The sequence below is a fragment of the Paroedura picta genome, chromosome 16 (genome assembly GCF_049243985.1).
Source record: "Paroedura picta isolate Pp20150507F chromosome 16, Ppicta_v3.0, whole genome shotgun sequence".
Lineage (NCBI taxonomy): Eukaryota > Metazoa > Chordata > Lepidosauria > Squamata > Gekkonidae > Paroedura > Paroedura picta.
Genome location: NC_135384.1, coordinates 17635781 through 17653875, shown reverse-complemented (window position 1 = coordinate 17653875; position 18095 = coordinate 17635781). Strand labels below are relative to the sequence as shown.

The window sequence follows — 18095 nt, the reverse complement described above, 5'->3', positions numbered from 1 at the left end:
AATCTAAGGAGAAAGTCAATTAGTATTAAATTAGCAAACGGCATAAAAAACAGATGTCCGGCCGCCGCCTATTTGTATGCTATGAGCCGTCAAGTGCCGGCGCCTAAATGGAAGGGGGTGCTAGACTAGAGTACTATCAGGCCTATTACCCTTCAAGTGGGCTCAAGACGGCTGCCTGTTAGTCTCGAGGGACTATTTCCCCTTGCCCTCCTTCTATCGACTTCAACCGGGGAAAAAAAAAAAAACCCGCTGCGGAGGAACTCGCGGGACAACCACAACATGCCCGTCCCGTGCTCCTTTCCCTCTTCCCAATTCGCGTAGGGATCTGAAGCGCGGTGAAGCGGCTGCCTTTGCGCATGCGCAGAGCGAGCGAGGAGCAGGCCCAGCCTGAGGCGGCGGGAGGCGCCGAGCAGCGGAAGGAGAGCGACCGTGTGCGGGGAGGAAGGCGCGCTCGTGGGCCCCGGAGGGAGGGGGTGAGATTGAAATTAAGCGAGAAGCGTGTGCGGCGGGAACCGTCTACCGGCAGCGGACGGGCGTTGGGGGCTGAGGGGAGCCGTCGGCGGCCTGGGTTGGGGGAGGCCGCGCGGGCCAGAGGTCGGCGGCAGCCAAGGGGTGGGAGGCCCAGGGGTGTGTGAGTGTGAGTGTGTGTGTGTGGGGGGGGCGTGAGGCCCGGGAACGAGGAGCACCCAGTTGAGGACGGTCGGAGGCGGCCTTGGGGGCGGGGGAGGGAAGGAGGCCGGGGCCTGGGCCTGGGCTCCCGATTGAGCCTGGACTCCAGACGGTGGCTTGAAGGGGCTGGACGCACTGCGGAAGCAAAGCACTCTGGAACCGAAGGGATATCAGATTTTTAGGGAGGGAAGGGGATGCGGCTCAGTGGCGAAAGCCAGCATGGTGTTGTATTCACGATGTAGAACAGCCTTTTCCAACCTTTTAACCGTGGAGGAACCCCTGAAGTATTTTTCAGGCTTAGAGGAACCCAGGAAGTGGTGACAGGCCCCTTCAGAGAAGTGGGCGTGGAAGTAAGATGTGGGAGCCAGCCAGTTGATTGATTTATCATTTACCATTTTTTTTTCCATTGTGGAGCTAGAAATTAGGCCTGTAGAGCAACTGGGGAAGTTACCTCCAGTGATATCAGTGGCCATATGAACTTGTAGGAAACGCTGTGTAATGCCTGGGGAGCTCTTGCTGGTAGGGAATGCCTGGTGTAGAATTTTGCTAGGTGACTTGAAGCCTGGCCTTAACTTTCCATACCGGGCGGTGGTTGTGAAAACAAAGTGGAGGAGGAAAGAATGATGTTATAAACTGCTTTGGATTCCCTTTGGGGAGGAAAGCAGCATACACATTATCTAAGTAAACCTGTTGACTTGTAAGAGTGTGTGGTGCTAAATACTAGATTAGGTAGATGACAGTCTTAGGGAATAGTGACTGTGCCTTAGGCAAGTGGGGAGCTCAGTTAAGGTGTGATCTAGATATGGTGATGTCAGATGAGAAAGGTGCTTAAACCAGGAGATATTTCATATGCACAGCATCTTGTTTGTATTAGAGCTCTCTATGTGTCGTGTTGCTGCATGTGCAACATTAACATGTTACAAGCCAACCTGATTTATGGTTTTCTTGCATGAATGGCTGAGGGCCCAGTGGAAGCAAGGTGCTGGGCACATGCAGCATTATGTTGGCATCCAGCATCATTTTTAAATTGGGTCTGAGAGGTTGCTTGAGAACATGGGACAGAATTTGGCTGCGCTGCCTTCTGTAATTGATTGGTCCTGCTGTATTTACCTTCCTTTGAATAATCTTTTTTTTTCTTCTCTTACTTGATAGGTTTTTTCAAGATGACACAATTCTTGCCCCCAAATTTGTTGGCGCTCTTTGCGCCCCGTGATCCTATACCCTACTTGCCTCCTTTGGAGAAACTTCCCCATGAGAAGCACCATAACCAGCCCTATAGTGGCATTGCCCCATACATCCGAGAGTTTGAGGTGTGTACTGCAGGTTAAACTTCGCTGTCTCAGACTAGTGTAATTTGGTGGGGCATTGGTTAGAATGAAAAGAATCATAAGAGCTGTTGCATTGGTTGGTTTCTGACCATTTAAAGCTGTTTTGTGTTGCTTCATTATATTTGGATAGTCAATAGTTAAAGGTGAACTTTTCTTCCAGGACCCACGTGATGCTCCCCCACCTACTCGTGCAGAAACGCGGGAAGAACGAATGGAACGTAAGGTATGTATAGTGTACAATAAGGGGTGGTGGGGAGAGCAGCAGTTGTGTCTGCCACACTGGTCAATTTGATAGCAATCCAATATTTCATAAATTATACAGTAATCCTCTGTTGATGGCAGTTTACCTTGCCTTATTTGATTTCTGGCAGGGGTCCCCACTGTGGTGCCCATGGATGCCTGAGTACCTACTGATATCTTTCTGGTGCCACCCAGTGTTTTTAGGAAGTCAGTGGGGCCAAGTAGGGCCTTTGCTTCAGCAACATTTCTGATTGAGTATTGTAGATTTCTGCCTGTGCAGATTTCTTTTAAAATGTTGCTTTGGCAGCAGTTGTCACAATAGGGCAAGGATCTACACTGTTCTGCTCCTACAATGGCCATTTTCTTGTTGTTCCTACCATGCCATGTCATAATTTTAAGTGTGCCTGCAGGACCAAAAAGGTTGGGGATCCTGCATTATGGTGTCATTAGCAAGAGCTGGAATGAATTTCTTTGCATCAGAGCCCTGCAACAATCATGAGCGAACTTACAAGCATAGCAGAGCTCCTACTGGTCAATTGATGAAACTGCAGAACTTTCAAACAATCCATTTAAACTAAATTGACTACATTTCTTGAAAAAGAAAATAAATTCAATTTTTACACTCTTTTTCTAATAATATCTAGCTTTAAAAATTTTTAATATGCTTTTTATTTTAGTAGGACGTTAGTACTTTTATGAATACTTTTTAATAAAAAAAACTTTGACCTGTTACTTGATCCTTTTTTAATTGCCAAGTGCCCAGCAGCAGTACTTGGAACCAGGATTCTTAGGCAGCATGTCCTTGGCTGTGCAGTACTGAGTCAGCCTTGAGCATGGAGGTGGTGAAAGAAATGTGATAAATGCATCCACTAGAGTTCCAAAGGACTTGTACTTCTCTGAACAGTTAGTCTGGAAAGGAACATATTCCTTAATTCTGTCCATAATTAGTTCTCTTCCTGTCTTCCCTCTGCTTTTCCTTGCAGAGACGAGAGAAGATTGAGCGCCGGCAACAAGAAGTCGAGAGTGAGCTGAAGTTGTGTAAGTTGGGGGAAGAATCCACGTGGTAATGGGAAATGAGTTTTGTGAAAGACGTGTATTATTTGTTTTGTCCTTTAACTGCTTTAATGTTGTTCATGATGTTCCCCAAGCGTATGATTGTCACATTAGTTCATATTAAGGCTACGTTGCATGAATAATAATGGAGCACAGTGGAAGGCAAATGCTTCTTTTTCCCCTGGATTCTGTTCTTATCCGATGTTTTATTCTTGTTCCAACTAGGGGACCCTCATAATGATCCCAATGCCCAAGGAGATGCCTTCAGGACACTGTTTGTGGCCAGAGTCGTAAGTGAACTTGTCTTCCCTCCTTGTCAGTGCATCATTTCAAAAAATAACTGTTCACCTGACCTTTTTAGAGATACTGAAACAAAAATGGAAACAAACTGGTTCAGTAGCAGACCACAGAGCAGTTGCATGTATCAGTCTGCATTCAGTGTGATTCCTGTATGTTCTTTTAACTGAGCTTCCCATTTCCCTTGCAGAACTATGATACAACAGAATCCAAACTGAGGCGGGAATTTGAGGTGTATGGCCCTATAAAAAGAGTAAGTAAGGATTGGACCAGATTAATGCATAAACTAAAACATCCACACAATTGCTGTATTTTCCTCTTGTAAATATGTTTTTGAATTATATGTAGATCAGGACGATAGATTTTCATTGTGGCACCTAACAATGTCATTAAGGATTTTATTGTAGTGTCTTTCAGTAATCTTCAGTAGTACAGTGTTTGTCGTTTCACATCATAATGTGTTTTGTGATGTGACACAAAGTTTCTTGTGACACAAAGTGTCTTAGCTTTACACCATTTGTTGGTGGTGGATAAATTCATTTCTTAATTCTGCAAGTGTTCTTTCACAGAAATTAAACTGAAACTGAACAGTGGCGTGAAGATCCATTGTTCATGATTGTATATAAATTGTTTTTTTTTTCTGGGGTTTCTCAGTTCAGTTCTGCCTCTTGTCCCACCATGCTGATCTTGTTCTTTTCCACTGCTCCAGACAGATCAATGCTCTGTCTCAATCTACCCTGCAAGGCTGTTGTGTGGATGCCCCCCCCCCCGACCAAGCTGCTTGCCCTGCTACGCCCCCTGTGAAAGGATCATTTGATCCCCAGAGGGATTCCAATCCCCAGGTTAAGAACCACTGATGTAGAGGATGGAACAGAGTTGTTCTCTCTTGCCCCGGAGGGCAAGAGAACCAATAGGATGAAATTAATTCAAAAGAAATTCTGTCTAAACATCAGGAAGAAGTTCCTGACAATTAGAGCGGTTTCTCAGTGGAACAGGCTTCCTCGGGAGATGGTAGGTTCCCCATCTTTGGAGATCTTTAAACAGAGGCTAGATAGCCATCTGACGGAGAGGCTGATTCTGTGAAGGTTCAAGAGGGTGGCAGGTTACAGTGTATGAATGCTAGGATTGTGAGTGTCCTGCATAGTGCATGAGGTTGGAATAAATGACCCAGGAGGTCCCTTCCAACTCTATTCTATGATTCTAAGTTGTTTCAACAGAGGCTGAACATGGGCCCTCCAAGATGAGCTGGTAAGAACCCATGCAGCCGCATTCTGTACCAGTTGCAATTTCCAGGTCAGGGACAAGGGTAGTTACAGAGTTTCAGGCTACTTTTCCTGATCCATCCAGTTACTGCTTCCAAACAACTGGCAGATGTTTCTGGGGGGATATCCCTCCATCCATCAAGAGATAGAGCTGGGTGACATCCCAGCCCATAACTCTAGAACAGCTGGGCAAGAGGCCACATGTAGATGTTGAACAAAGTTGGAGAGAGTACTGACCCCTGTGGCACCCCGCATGGTAGTGCAAAGGGGTCAGATAACTAATTTCCCACCCTCTGCGACCTGTTCTCAAGAAAGGAGGCTGGCCAGCCACTTAAGGGCTGTTCCCCCAATCCCTATGTCATCAAGGTGTTGGACCAAAAGCTTGTGATTGACCAAATCAAATATGGCTGATAGGTCTAACAACACGAGAATGGTCGACCCACCTCGATCCAGTTGGAGCTGGATATCATTCATCCGGGTGACCAACATGGTCTCCACCCCATTGCCCAGACGGAAGCCCGACTGGTGTGGATCCAGGGCCAAAGTTTCTTCCAAAAATGCCAGGAGCTGGTCTGCCATGGCTCTCTCAACTGCCCTGCCCAGGAATGCAAGATGCATTACCGGGTGGTACCACAGGTCTGGCTTTTCCAGAAGTGGGCAAACCACTGCTGCCTTGAGCCGTTGCGGGAACTTTCCCAAAGACAGGGAGATGTTTACAATATCCTTCAGGGGATCACCTATCTGCCGGTCACTTGACTTGAGCAGCCATGACAGACAGGGATCAAGGGAGCATGTGATCACCCTCACTGACCTCAGCAATTTGTCCACCGGATATAGAGAGCTGCCTGAAGCCATCAAACCTATCATTTTGAACTCAGTAAAAAAACTTGTCCAAATATACCTGAGCAAACTCAACCAAGGAACTGGGGAATAAGAAGCTATTGATGGTAATCAGCTTTTTGTTTTCGGTGTAGTTGATTATTTTAAACCAGTGGTCCCCAAACTTTTTATCACCAGGGACCACTCAACACCTTTCACTGAGGCCCCGGGGGGGGGGGGTAGTATACTCCTCTACTCTCAACCATTGCCCTAACGCTCTCTGATCGCTATGGTAATGTTTAAACATCCCTTCAAAATAAGATACAGACACGCAACAACAATGAACATAAGGAACATTTTATTTTCATGGAAATTTTAACTCATGACAATGACAAATCAATGGGAACCCTGAGCTTGTTTCTCTGCAACGAGATAGTCCCATCTGGGAGTGATGGGAGACAGTGATACCCGAAGTGTGTTGTAAAGGGCCGGGGGGGGGGGGGGAAGAAGGCGTCCTTCAGGGCCCACCTCCAATTAGTCGAGGGACCACATGTGGTCCGCGGCCCACAGGTTGGGGGTCGCTATTTTAAACAACTAGGTTGTGTCTGTAAAAGGATACATTGCTGTGGCACTCACTGTGAAGTTTGTCAACATAGGGTTATGGTTTGGGAAATGTGTATATTTTAGGTAATCCCTTCAGCCTTCATATATTACTTTGCAGATTTATATGGTGTACAATAAGCGTTCTGGCAAGCCCCGTGGCTACGCCTTCATTGAATATGAACATGAGCGTGACATGCACTGTGAGTATAGTCTTTTTTGGGGGTACCTTTGTATATTTTACTTGCAAATGCATGTATGCTTTAAAAAAAATCCTTTAAATTTTTGAAAGCCCCTGGGTTGTTGTGGGCTTAGGCTCCCCTTCCCCAAAACAGGTAAGTACGAAGTGGGGGAGCCTGCTTGGTTTGGCGAGCACCCAGGTTCCGTTAATCTGGCCCTGATGTGATTGGAAAGGGTTCCCTTGAAATCCAGTCAACAACAAAACCCAGGAGGGAAGAGGTTTTTCCCCCTTCTCTCTGTAAAGCTACCAGTTAATGTAGGGTACTTGAAGTTGGGAATTCCAGTTTACTCTAGGTAGGTTATTCCTCTTTAGGGGTGTGTTACTTCGGTTTTTTTGTCTTGTTGTGAAAGTGCAAATTAACGTAACTGGGGTGCCGCAATTTTAATATGTGCTAAAGTACCAGGCAACAGTTCTCTCCCCCCCCCCAATCAAAGATCCCCCTTGTGTTTGGGGAGGAGAACCCCCATAGACTGAGGGTGGGAAGCTAGTCATACCAGCACTGAGCAGGCTGGAATAATGGCTTGCACTGTGAGGCCCAGTGGGATTATAAAGGCTGTCCTTTCACTCTGAACTGTTGCCCATCTCCTTTCTGTTAACTGTTTAAAGAGGGAGAAGGAATGCTGTGAAGAAGTTCTTCTAAAGCAAGTGTAACTTTGACCTGTAGCTGTGTGTTTTTTGAAAAGATACTGTTGTTGAGAGGCGTGTTGTGAGCGGGGTGTATTAATTCTGTGTTCTTATTGTCACTGCAGCCACCTTTCTGATGGCTATTGCCACTGCTGGCTTGCAGCTGATCCTTATGCTTCCCCTTTACAACATCTCATTGTATGGTTGGTATAAGGGTTTGTATAATTGGTAAGAAACCGCAGTACCCAACACACTTCTATACACAAGCCAAGTCAAAGGCAGATGTTAAGTCACATGGCTTAGTTTGGGGGGGCGGGTGGGGGGAAGGAAGGAAGGAGGAAGCCATTTCTCTTCTGGCTTCTGCGCTGCTCTCTTGCTGTGTGGAGGCAGAAGGAGAAATTGGTTCCCTGGGCTCTGCTGTTGTGGAGGAAAAGAATGACGAGTCGACCTTCCTCAGTAGGGCTCAAATATCCCGAGTGACCCTCCCTCTCCAAGCCACACATGGGCCATTCTACAGTCTTGATGGTGCCTGTCTGGTAGCTCTCGAGCTTGAAATGGTTTACAAGTTGGTTAGAATCTGTTCTCCTTCACCAAAAGGAAATCCCACAAAATACTCTTTCATAGTGGCTGTACCAAAATATTTCTTCTTAGCTCTGTCTCTTAATGCTGATTAAAATCTCTCTCACTACATGTTGGAGGCCTAATCTATTCATGAGTGCTAATCCTCAGTGCATTCAGTCACTTCACAATCCTAATTGGGTTGACAAAAATGTTCATCAGGTTAAATGGATTTGATGCTAATTTGAGACTCACAGAATAGTGACTTAGACATGGCCTAGAGTTGCTATTCGATTGTATCCGGATCTCTTTGGAAGAGATTTAGAAGATTTTTTTTTTAAATATCTTACCACTAGCTACTTTAAATCAAAGCGAGTTCCTTGAGAAATACGAAGTTTAGCTTGGTAATTTGGCATTTGCTCATCTGTTGCAAGTATTGATTGCTTCAAGATATGACTGGTGCCACAGAGTAAAGCCTTGTTTCCATAGTGATTCCTGATGTTTACATCCCGTGCCTTTGCACATATGGCTCTTTCCTTCTTAAAGCTGAAAGCCTGAATCTTTGGTGCAGGATGAAAAAGAGCCACCTATGCAACCTCTGTGTTCCTGTCTCCTTGAAAACAAGGCAGCACAATTATGGAAGCTGCATACACAGCTCTTTTTTTTTTTTTTTTGCTGTTCTTGGCACATACAGCTGTGTGGGAGGGGCCTGATTCAGGCAGGCATTTGCAAGCCTTTGTTAAAAGAGTATTGAGCACACAACACAAAACCTCTTAAGTTGAAAACTCAGCAGACAAGCTTAACTGGGCGGGGGTGTATGAAGGTGCTTTCTTCAGCCTTTGAATACTTGGGCCAGGCTGAGAATCTGAGTGCTATGATACCGGTAATGTTCTATCCTTTTAGTCTCTGTCCTGGAAGGTTCCTTGTCTTGAGGTACAGAAGTACAGTATTTAAAAAGCAGGTTACCAAGAGATGCTGCATCTACATTTCATGAATCCGAGAGGAGTCACAACCTTTGAAGTGTAGTATGTACCCCAAAACTATTCTGTGCACATGCCCCGAGTGGCTGATGTGTGTTTCTTAGAAGGGAGCATGTATTTTGCCTGTATTCTTGGACTTGCAAATTGATAGCAAGCAAGACTTGAGGATATTTGAGCTCTGCTTTTAGTCAGCAAGCTAAATGGATAGGTGGGGCGGTCCTGGGGGCACTAAGATAGGCAGATGGATCCTTCTGACAATCCCTGGTGCGGCTTGCCAAGGCCACAGTGGACCTGCAGGTGGGACACAGTTGGAATGTCTGTCTCAACCGAGGTTCCAAATTGTTTGTCTCCTGATGTGGGTTTTAAGCAGGCACCTTTACCATTGTTGCTGGGTTCCTGATCATTGCTTAGAGAAGGCAGTTAGATACATCACACATTCCTTGCTCTTCTTTCTTGTTATCTGCTTTTCTGTCTGGCTCCTTTAGCTTAGTTCTTCAGCCTGGTAGTCTTTGGAGCCTTCAGTCCTTCCTGAGGCAGGTTGCAGCTAGGAATATCAAACTGAGGGTGGGGGGTGGGGGTGGGAATGCTAAGATTGAGGACATTTGTCTGGAACTTGCTGTCATGTTGCCTCCCTGTATTTGTAGTGGAAAGATGTCCTATGAGTGGCCTTTAAGCAACTGGTTTTTTAAAACTCACCAAGAGTGTCCATTGGGTCAGTCTGAAAGATCATTATTTAGCTTGCTTCCTGATGCAAGACAAAGCTTTGGTCAGAGTGTTAAAAGCAGTAGTAACACAAGGCTAAATAGAAACAATAAAGGTTGATGGTTATTGATTATCTGCAGCTTTGCTTTGGAATGCTGTTGACTGGGTGGGCAAGTTAATTTTAAAAAACTGTTTGTTCTCGAGGCTTCACTGCGGTCCTCTGAATCTAAGGAAAAGAAATGCTAAGTGCTGAACTTGGCTCCATGGTTAGCAAATAGGAGGGGGGGAAGGGGGACCTGGCAGCTTAGTAATTTTGGATCTGTCACCTGCCTAGCATGATGAGCTGTCACCTCCTGCTTGAGAAACTAGCTCAGCTTAGTAAATATGGTAGCCTTCCCCAGCCTCACAAGACTGATTGCTGTAACCCAAGTCAGTATTTTAGCTATACTGAATTTTGATACACTTGTGGGATGTGATTTCCAGTGCACTCTTTAAGTCACTTAAAGTTGGTTTAGTATTAACACTCCTAGCCACATATTCATCTTTTACAGAGCAGTCTTGCCACAAGGAGAGAAACCCCTGTGTATTCTTCCCTTTTTTACTTGGATTCCTAGAAAGTGAAGTGCCCCTAAAAATATGTGGCAAGTCCTAGGTACAACCATGGATTTAAAAAAAACATACTAAATTTCTTGCTCCACTTTTTCTTTTATGGCTGTACCTTTCACTTTATATTCTGCAACCGTAAAAATTACAGGAATTTCTATTTTTCTAATGAAATACCTCCTGAAAATGAGTGCAGAAGCTCATCTTTGAAGTAATTTGAGAGGGCTGCTAACCTCTCATATAGAAGAACTACAGAGTAAATTTTAGTTGGAAAACTTTGAATTAGGAGCTTAAAATCACTGATGGAGAAAGTTAGATGGAGAAAGTTAGACATTTTTGAGACCCAATCATAATAATTAGATATTCTAGTTGAGTTTTCCTGTCACACCAGGTGTTACCTACATCCCCTAAGCTTTTTGAAGACTGAGGAAAGTTAGGAGCTTCTTAATTTAGGGCCATTACGTTTAATTGTAAAATGTCCCACAAAGGTAAAGGTAAGATGTGATACAGAGGGTGGTTTCAGGTAAGCCAACTGGGACACTCCCAACCATGGACTGACCTCTTCACTGGAAAAGGCCCTATTCATCTCCTGGAAAAGGCCCTATTCATTTTATGAAAATAAAACGGTGACTATAAGAGATTGGGGCTTCTGCCCCTTGCCAGTCCAGGACCAGTGTGGTTTTTGTCTTGGAATTCAATTTAAGTGTTGTATTTTTAAGAGGAGGTGGTCTGTCCACATGACCTGACACCCACACGGCCACTGGTTCTCAGCATGACGGGTGGCTTCATAACCCAGGATGACATTTTTGCCATTGGTGACTCGGCAAAGCTTGATTTCCAAGTAGATGAAAAATCTTGTGGATAAAAAAGCGAGGCAGAGACAGTGGATCAGCACACCACTGGACAATTCCTTCTTCCAAAGAAGCTGATTTCTGGACTTTTTTTAAACCTGAAACTTTACTTCTCTCTCTCTCCGTGTGTGTATATATATATATATATATATATTTACTTCAGTAAAACAATTTTGAGCAGCAACATCTTATAGCTAGTATTTTTCCACCTCAAACCTTCTGTTTGAAATGGATAGCTTCTAGTCTTTTCCTCTGAAGTAATTGTCATTACCCACTATGAGAAAAAAATTTAATTGGGAAGGGATGGAGCATTTTTGTCTTTCCACTCGAGTATACTTATATACATGAGAAGAAGAACACTTCTGCATTTTGTTTTGTGTGCTCACGTTGAAGAGAGAATTCCATCTCATCTGCTTAATGTCTCTGAAGGAGAACGTTTCTGCTTTGTATGCACATTTCTGCATATGGTTGACTTCATAGACCTTGTCAGTTGGAAAATGAGAACATTTCTTCCACAAAAATTTTCTCTGCATTTTATCAAAGAAATAATTTTTGTGCACACGTTGTTTTCCTTTCCCCCTGTTCCCGGTGCCATGAACTTTAATGTTCATTCTTGAGAGTTTCCATCACACATTTCGGGGATGTTTCAGTAGTAAAGTGATTTACTATGATGCAATTTAAAAGAGGAAGGGATATTTCTGAAATTTGTGGGGGATTTTAAGAACTAGTAGCGTGTAGTGCTGCTTGGTTGACCATGTGATGTCTCTTGCCATATCTATAGGAACGGCCGCATCTAGCTGGCTTTGTTAGACTTGGGGAAGGGTGGTGGTGCATGAGAACCACGAGGCTTTTTAAGGGCCCCATCACTCATAAACTGGAATCTAGTTCCTGATGAAGAACTTGATCTCATTGGGGGGGAGGATGGGGGCGGTCTGGGGTGGGATTGGCAGGGTGGGGATCCAAGTGTCCGACTTCCGCTGCTGAGACAGGTAAGGCAGGGAATGTCGGCTCAGCAGCTAAAATGCAAAAAAACCCAAATACCGTCCCAGCCGGGGGCGCCCAGGCAGGGGGGAGCTGCGCCTTGGGCCCCAGCGCTAGCAGCCCGATGCAGTGAGTTTGAGGAGTTAAAAGTTTCAATGGTTTTGTAAGTAGTTTCACCAGGTAAACAACTTTTATTTCCTTTTTACTTGTTAGCTGTGCTCACCCCACCCCTTCTCCCTTAGCAAGTGGCTTGAGAGCATTCCCCTTCCCTCCCAAAACCATCTTGGAGATTTGTAATGGGACAGCGGCCGCAAGGGTGGGCTAGAGGCTTAAAGTGGGCTGGGGTTGTTGGGAGAGGGATGCCAGCCAGTTCCCAGAGTGTTCTTGGGAGTGTTGGTACATGCTACCCTGGCTCTTTCTTACCAGACCCTCCACCACCCTGTAATATGCAGGGCATTTCTATTTTCCCCTTCACCTTTTGTTAAATATTTTTAAAGGCAGGAGCTCTTATTTGGGGCGTTGGCATGACCAGTCTTGGGACTGGCTGGTTGGGGATGCCACTGAAGGGGACAGCAGTGCCTGGCTCCCTCTGAAGTGAGCTGGGGAGGGCTTGGGTGGAGGGCTTGATCGTCTGTACCCAGCCTTTTCCCTCTGGGCCAGTGGTGTATGTACTGTGAGTGTCTTGATTGCTCAATAACCTTCCTTTCTTTTTGCAGCAGAGGCTGGGGGTGGGCAGGAGGGGTGCATTAAAGGGTGGTGATGGAGTTGCTCCACAGCTCTAGTGGTTGAGGCCAGCATGGAATGGCTCTGCAACAGCTGTGTTCAGGCAGCCCAGGAGGTGAGCTTCCTATGTTTCCCTTTTCTACAGCTGTGTGGATTTTGTCCCACCTGTTTAAATCAAGGCAAGCCCCATAGTGTCTGCATTTTCTCCCAATAGAGGTTAAGGCAAGTCTTCCCATGCAGATGTGGAGCAATTCCTCACCCAAAGGGCCATAAAATTCCTCACCCAAAGGACCATAAAAACCGCCTCCCCCAGAATCCTATGTGTGGTATGTGTCTTTGGGGGAGGGTGGGCTTGTTATGTGCACTCTGGATAATGGTTACCTCCTTTGCCCTCCTTCTGTTCCTGGATACCCCTCCTAATCTATTGCAGCGGCATACAAGCACGCCGATGGGAAAAAAATTGATGGCAGGAGAGTGCTGGTGGATGTGGAGAGAGGACGGACGGTGAAAGGATGGCGTCCACGCAGGCTTGGTTAGTGTGTGCAGAAGCTCTCTGTCAAATGTAGTTTTTCTGTTCCCCTCCTACTCCTGGCTGGGCCTACAGCTATTGCATTAGCAAGAAAAGCTGTTAGGAATTGGCAGAAGCAACTTGGTTCCTGCCTTCTGCTTTGGCCAACCACTGTTGAAAAAGGATATTGACATTTAGCTTTGAGACTGGACATGCTATGTCTTTATTGTCTTAGAGAGAAGGAACTTGAAGGGCAGGCGACAATATGAGGTGTTAGAACTGAAGCTGTTCCTATAGAGCAGCTTTCTCAACTTTTTTACTGTTGAGAAATGGGTTCAGTTTGGAATAGAGATCCCCAACATAGTGCCCATGGATGTCATAGTGACTGCCAATACTTTTCCTGGTGCCCGTCTTTAAAGGTAGGTGATGCTTTTGATTGGCCACTGGAGAGTAGCTTGGCTCTACGTTTGAAGCAGCTGGCCACCTCAGCATGTGTGACAGAAGGTAAGCTGCAGCAGCCATTGTATGGCTGGTTCTGCCTCCTGTGGGGAGTCATTTTGTGGCTACACCCACCACACTGTCAGAATTCAAAAGGTGCCCGCAGGCTCACAAAGTTTAGTCACCTCCTGATCTAGAGTATCAGTGTGGTACCAGACAGTTTCGTTGTTGACAAAACCCCTGTAAAAGACACCTACATGAAGACAATATAGTCATGCCTTATCAATTATTTCCCATTGTACTAATACATAAATTATTGTAAATGGGGAGTCCAGGTGGCAACAATATAATACAGAGTCAACACGAGGCAGTGATTGTATACCATCATTTCAAAAGTTACTTATAATTAGCAAATAGTTTGCACTTCTGTTTACATAATAATTTAGGTATCATTGCATTGTGGATCTGGATCACCTCAGCCTTAAATGAGCTCAACATGTGATTGTATAAAATAAATTACTTGCTTGAGACAAAACTGTTTGAAGGCGGCTGCTCCTTCTGTTAATCCTGCAAGCAGCAAGCTGCACAAACAACACACAACTACTTAGGGCTGATGTTTCCCTACTTTCGCAGGTGGCGGTCTTGGTGGAACCCGGCGGGGTGGTGCTGATGTCAACATCAGGCATTCAGGCCGAGATGACACTTCCCGATATGATGAACGGTAAGTTTGGCAGTATTGTTAACAGTAGAGGCAAATAGATAGTGGAATCTCTATCTCTGTACTTTTTTAGCATGAAGTGGTTGCAGTTTTGGCATTGGAAACAGCAGGAGAATTATGGATGAGTTTGCTTGTTCAGTTTTACATAACTCCAGCTGTGGCTACAGTCTACCGAAAGCTTGCAGTCTAAACAAATTTCCTGGCATTTATCATTTAAAGTTTCTCAGTTACAGAAAACTGTTTGTTGCCCTGTCAAAACTGTGTCCAATACTGTCTGAATTGTGATAGTTGGATGAATAAAAACACGTTTGTGTGTGTTTTCCTCATCATCATGGGCTATAGGCTGGGTTGCTGCCAGTGTTCGGATGACACCCAGCTCTATTTCCTAGTGGTCGGCCGGACCCCCCCCCCCCCCCCACACACACACACCTAAGATACATTTGCCAGTTGTTTGGAAGCAGTGGCTGGATGGCTCAGGCAGAGCCACCTGAAACTCAACTCCTCCAAGACGGAGGTCCTGTGGCTGGGTAGAAGGGGGCGGGATCAGGAAGCGTGTCTCCCATGCTGCATCCAGGTGCAATTAACACCAGCACTGGTTGCCAGGAATTTGGGTTTGACCTTTGATGCCTCCCTTTCCACAGAGGCTCAGGTCACTAAAGTAGCCCAGACAGCATCTTTCCAACTTCGCCAAACCCAGCTACTAGCGCCCTGCCTGTCCTCAGAATAATTGGCCACAGTGATCCACGCAACTGTCACTTCCAGACTAGACTACTGTAACTCGCTCTACATGGGTCTGCCCGTGACTTTGATCCGGAAATTACGGGTGGTACAAAATGCGCCTGCCAAGGTCCTCACTAGAACACCTTGGAGCAGTGGTCCCCAACCTGCGGGCCGCGGCCCGGCGCCGGGCCGCGGCTCCCTCTCCCCGCCCCCCCCCCCCGCAGTAAAAAACTTCCCAGGCCGCAAGCTTGCGGCCCGGGAAGCTTCTTACTGCAGGGAGGGCGGGGAGAGGGAATCAGGGCCGGGCCGCGCCCGCGCGGCCCGCGGGTGCGGTCCGATCCGCGGGCGCGGCTCGCGGGCGTGGCCCGATCCGCGGGTGCGGCCCGCGGGCGCGGGCGGCTCGCGGGCGCGGCCCGATTCGCGGGTGTGGCTCGCGGGCGCGGCCGGGTGCGGCTCGCGGGCGCGGCTCGCGGGCGCGGCCCGATTCGCGGGTGCGGCCCGCGGGCGCGGCCGGGCGCCGCTCGTGGGCGTGGCCCGCGCGGTCCCTGCGGGCGCGGCCCAATGCCCTGCCGGTCCCCAGCCTAATAAAGGTTGGGGACCACTGCCTTGGAGGACCCATATTCAGCCGGTGCTTCGCCGTCTGCACTGGTTACCAGGCTGTTTCCGGGTAACCTTTAAGGCCATATGCAGCATGTGTCCTACTTACCTGCGGGACTGCTTGGTTGCTTATGCCCCCGGCAGGGCTCTTTGCTCTATGGGTATGAATTTACTGGTTGTCTTGGGCCCCTGGGATGTTCGCCTGGCCTCGATCCTGGCTCCAACCTGATGGAATCAGCTCCCAGGAGATCTAAGGGCCCTGTCAGATTTGTCAGCTTTCCGCAGGGTCTGCAAGACGGAGCTATTCCAGCAGGTGGGTGGTTGAGGCTGGTGCAGAACCCCGGCATCCCAACTAGGACCCCTTCCCATGGTTTAGTAGATCTGCACCCACTCCCCAGTGGAAGAAGACTTGGCCTTCGGCTGAACAAGGTTGGAGGGGACCGATTGATTAGAAGTTGTCGCCAATTATTATTTACTGTAAAGTGGGGGTTTTACAGGGTTTCACTGGTTTTTAACATTTTATTCTGTGAACCGCTGCGAGTTCTTAGGAAAAGCGGTGATGGATGGATGGATGGATATGATTTGTGTGGGTAGGATTTGTTGTAGGCTCATGTCCTCCTGTTTCCTACTTTTGTGTCTTTCTTTAAAACCTGTATTTTAAGGCAGGTTACTGTTTTTCTTTTCTGTAAAACAAGATGCTATACTATTCTATAAATCAAGATTCTCAGCCTAACCATAGCAGCTGAGACTGTTAGTCTCTGTTCTCTCTTAAACTGATTGTGCTGCTCTGTAGAGGACATTCACATCGCAATTCTGCTACTATCTTAATCTGAAGCTAAACAAGCTTAATACCAGGGGACTTTGAAAGTGATGAGTTTTGCTGTTGTGTCAGGGATTTAAACATTGCTAACCCTATGCAGAACTAGAATTCTGAGTTTCCTGAAAGAGGTAATGGTAGTAAAGCCATTTGCAAAACAGATTCTGTGAGTAGATACCGTTTGTGTTGCTTTAGGATGCTTTGGGCTGATCCTGCGTTGAGCAGGGGGTTGGACTAGATGGCCTGTATGGCCCCTTCCAACTCTAGGATTCTATGACTGATTTGCTTTTAAACCACATCATAGCAGACTGAGGTGGGCAAGATCCATATCACCTTCTTGCAAAATATGTTTCAGTTCTTCTCTTTCTGGGCTCAGGGATCGAGACCGTGAACGCGAGCGTGATCGCCGAGACCGCAGCCGAGATCGGGACAAAGAACGGGAACGCCGTCGCAGCAGATCCCGGGAGCGCCGACGGCGGACACGCAGCCGAGAGAAGGATGAACGGAAACGCAGCCGGGAACGCAGCAAAGATAAAGACCGGGAACGCAAGCGTCGTAGCCGCTCTCGGGACCGGAAGAGGGACCGGGAGCGTGACAGAGACAAGAAGGAAGAACTGCCTGAAGTGGCTGACGCACAGCCTGATGAGACCACCCTTGGCGAGCTGGGTATAGACGGGCTGGAGGTGAAGCCTGAAGGGGGGGAGGAGAAGGGTAGAGACAGGGATCGGGATAGGGACAGGGACAGAGAGAGGGATCGACGGCGCAGTCACCGCGACAAAGACAGAGACAGGGATCGGGACAGAGAGCGTCGGCGTGACAGGGACAGAGATAGGGACCGTGAACGTGAACACAAGCGTGAAAGAGGTGAGCGAGGCGGGGAGAAACGGGAGGAGAGGGGCCAGGACAATGGCATGGGAGAGGCTCTGGAGGAAACCAGCCAGGATATGTTCCTGGACCAAGAATCCATACAGTCGGCTGATGGCTACTTGTCCACTGAGAATGGATACATGATGGAGCCCCCAATGGAGTGATGAATGGAGACACGTCCTTTTCCCATACTGTCCAGCCAGGTGAGGCTTTGCTTCCCAGGCTGCCTCTAAGCCAGCAAGGCTCCAGCAGCCAGTGGAAATTACTGATTTAACTGGTTTTTGTTTAGAAGGGTAAGTCTGTTTCAGTTCCTCCTCTCCCAGCCCATTTCCTCTTAATGTGTAATCTCCCACCAGTCTCTTGTGTATTTGGATATTTTTCTTTAAAACAAGAATAAAGTGGTATTAATGTTTTTCCTCCTTGTGGTGTGTGTTTTTTTGAGAAGATAACATGCAGTTGGGTGAGGTGTGCACAGGCCCATGAAGAAGTCTTTAGTTCAGGGGTGGCCAAACTGTGGCCCTCCAGATGTCCATAATTTACAGCATGTGGTGGCAGGGGCTTATGGTAGTTATGGTCCATGGACTTCTGGAAATCCCCAGTTCGGCCACCCCTGCTAGTTGCATTCCAAAATTGTATTTGGTGGTGCTCTTCTCAAGAAAAAAGGGGGTTTGGTTATTGTGAAGTGGGGCAGGTAGCAGTGTTGAAGATGGAACAGCCTGGAAGGCAAAAGACCTCACTTATATGTATTGCCATAGTTGAGGAGTCTGAAGGGCACAAGACGGGAAGAAGACTGAGCTAAAGCTAAAAGACAAGCAGGTCTTCAAGGGTGTCATGGCTCTGGGACGATGAGGAAAAAAGCTAAGCAAGGAGAATGCCTCAAGAATCCAAAAGGGGGGGGG

The 18095-nt window shown here is 47.1% G+C and overlaps 1 protein-coding gene across 1 annotated transcript; it reads left to right on the top strand.

The window, feature by feature from the left end:
* The first annotated feature begins 324 nt into the window (after positions 1–324).
* Positions 325–17609, top strand: SNRNP70 (small nuclear ribonucleoprotein U1 subunit 70). The gene is made up of 10 exons (XM_077315286.1): positions 325–473; positions 1822–1979; positions 2158–2220; positions 3221–3275; positions 3516–3580; positions 3778–3840; positions 6390–6471; positions 12962–13063; positions 14111–14198; positions 16706–17609. Exons 2-10 carry the CDS (start codon positions 1833–1835, stop codon positions 17358–17360), a joined length of 1320 nt encoding a protein of 439 aa, XP_077171401.1. The 5' UTR covers positions 325–473; positions 1822–1832; the 3' UTR covers positions 17361–17609.
* Positions 17610–18095: the final 486 nt, after the last annotated feature.

Bases quoted from the DNA above. Each gene is read 5' to 3' on its own strand.
- SNRNP70 (XM_077315286.1), top strand. From the start codon at position 1,833: ATGACACAATTCTTGCCCCCAAATTTGTTGGCGCTCTTTGCGCCCCGT. The intron at 3,581-3,777 runs GTAAGTGAACTT...TTTCCCTTGCAG, and splicing joins CACTGTTTGTGGCCAGAGTC to AACTATGATACAACAGAATC. The intron at 13,064-14,110 runs GTTAGTGTGTGC...CTACTTTCGCAG, and splicing joins ATGGCGTCCACGCAGGCTTG to GTGGCGGTCTTGGTGGAACC.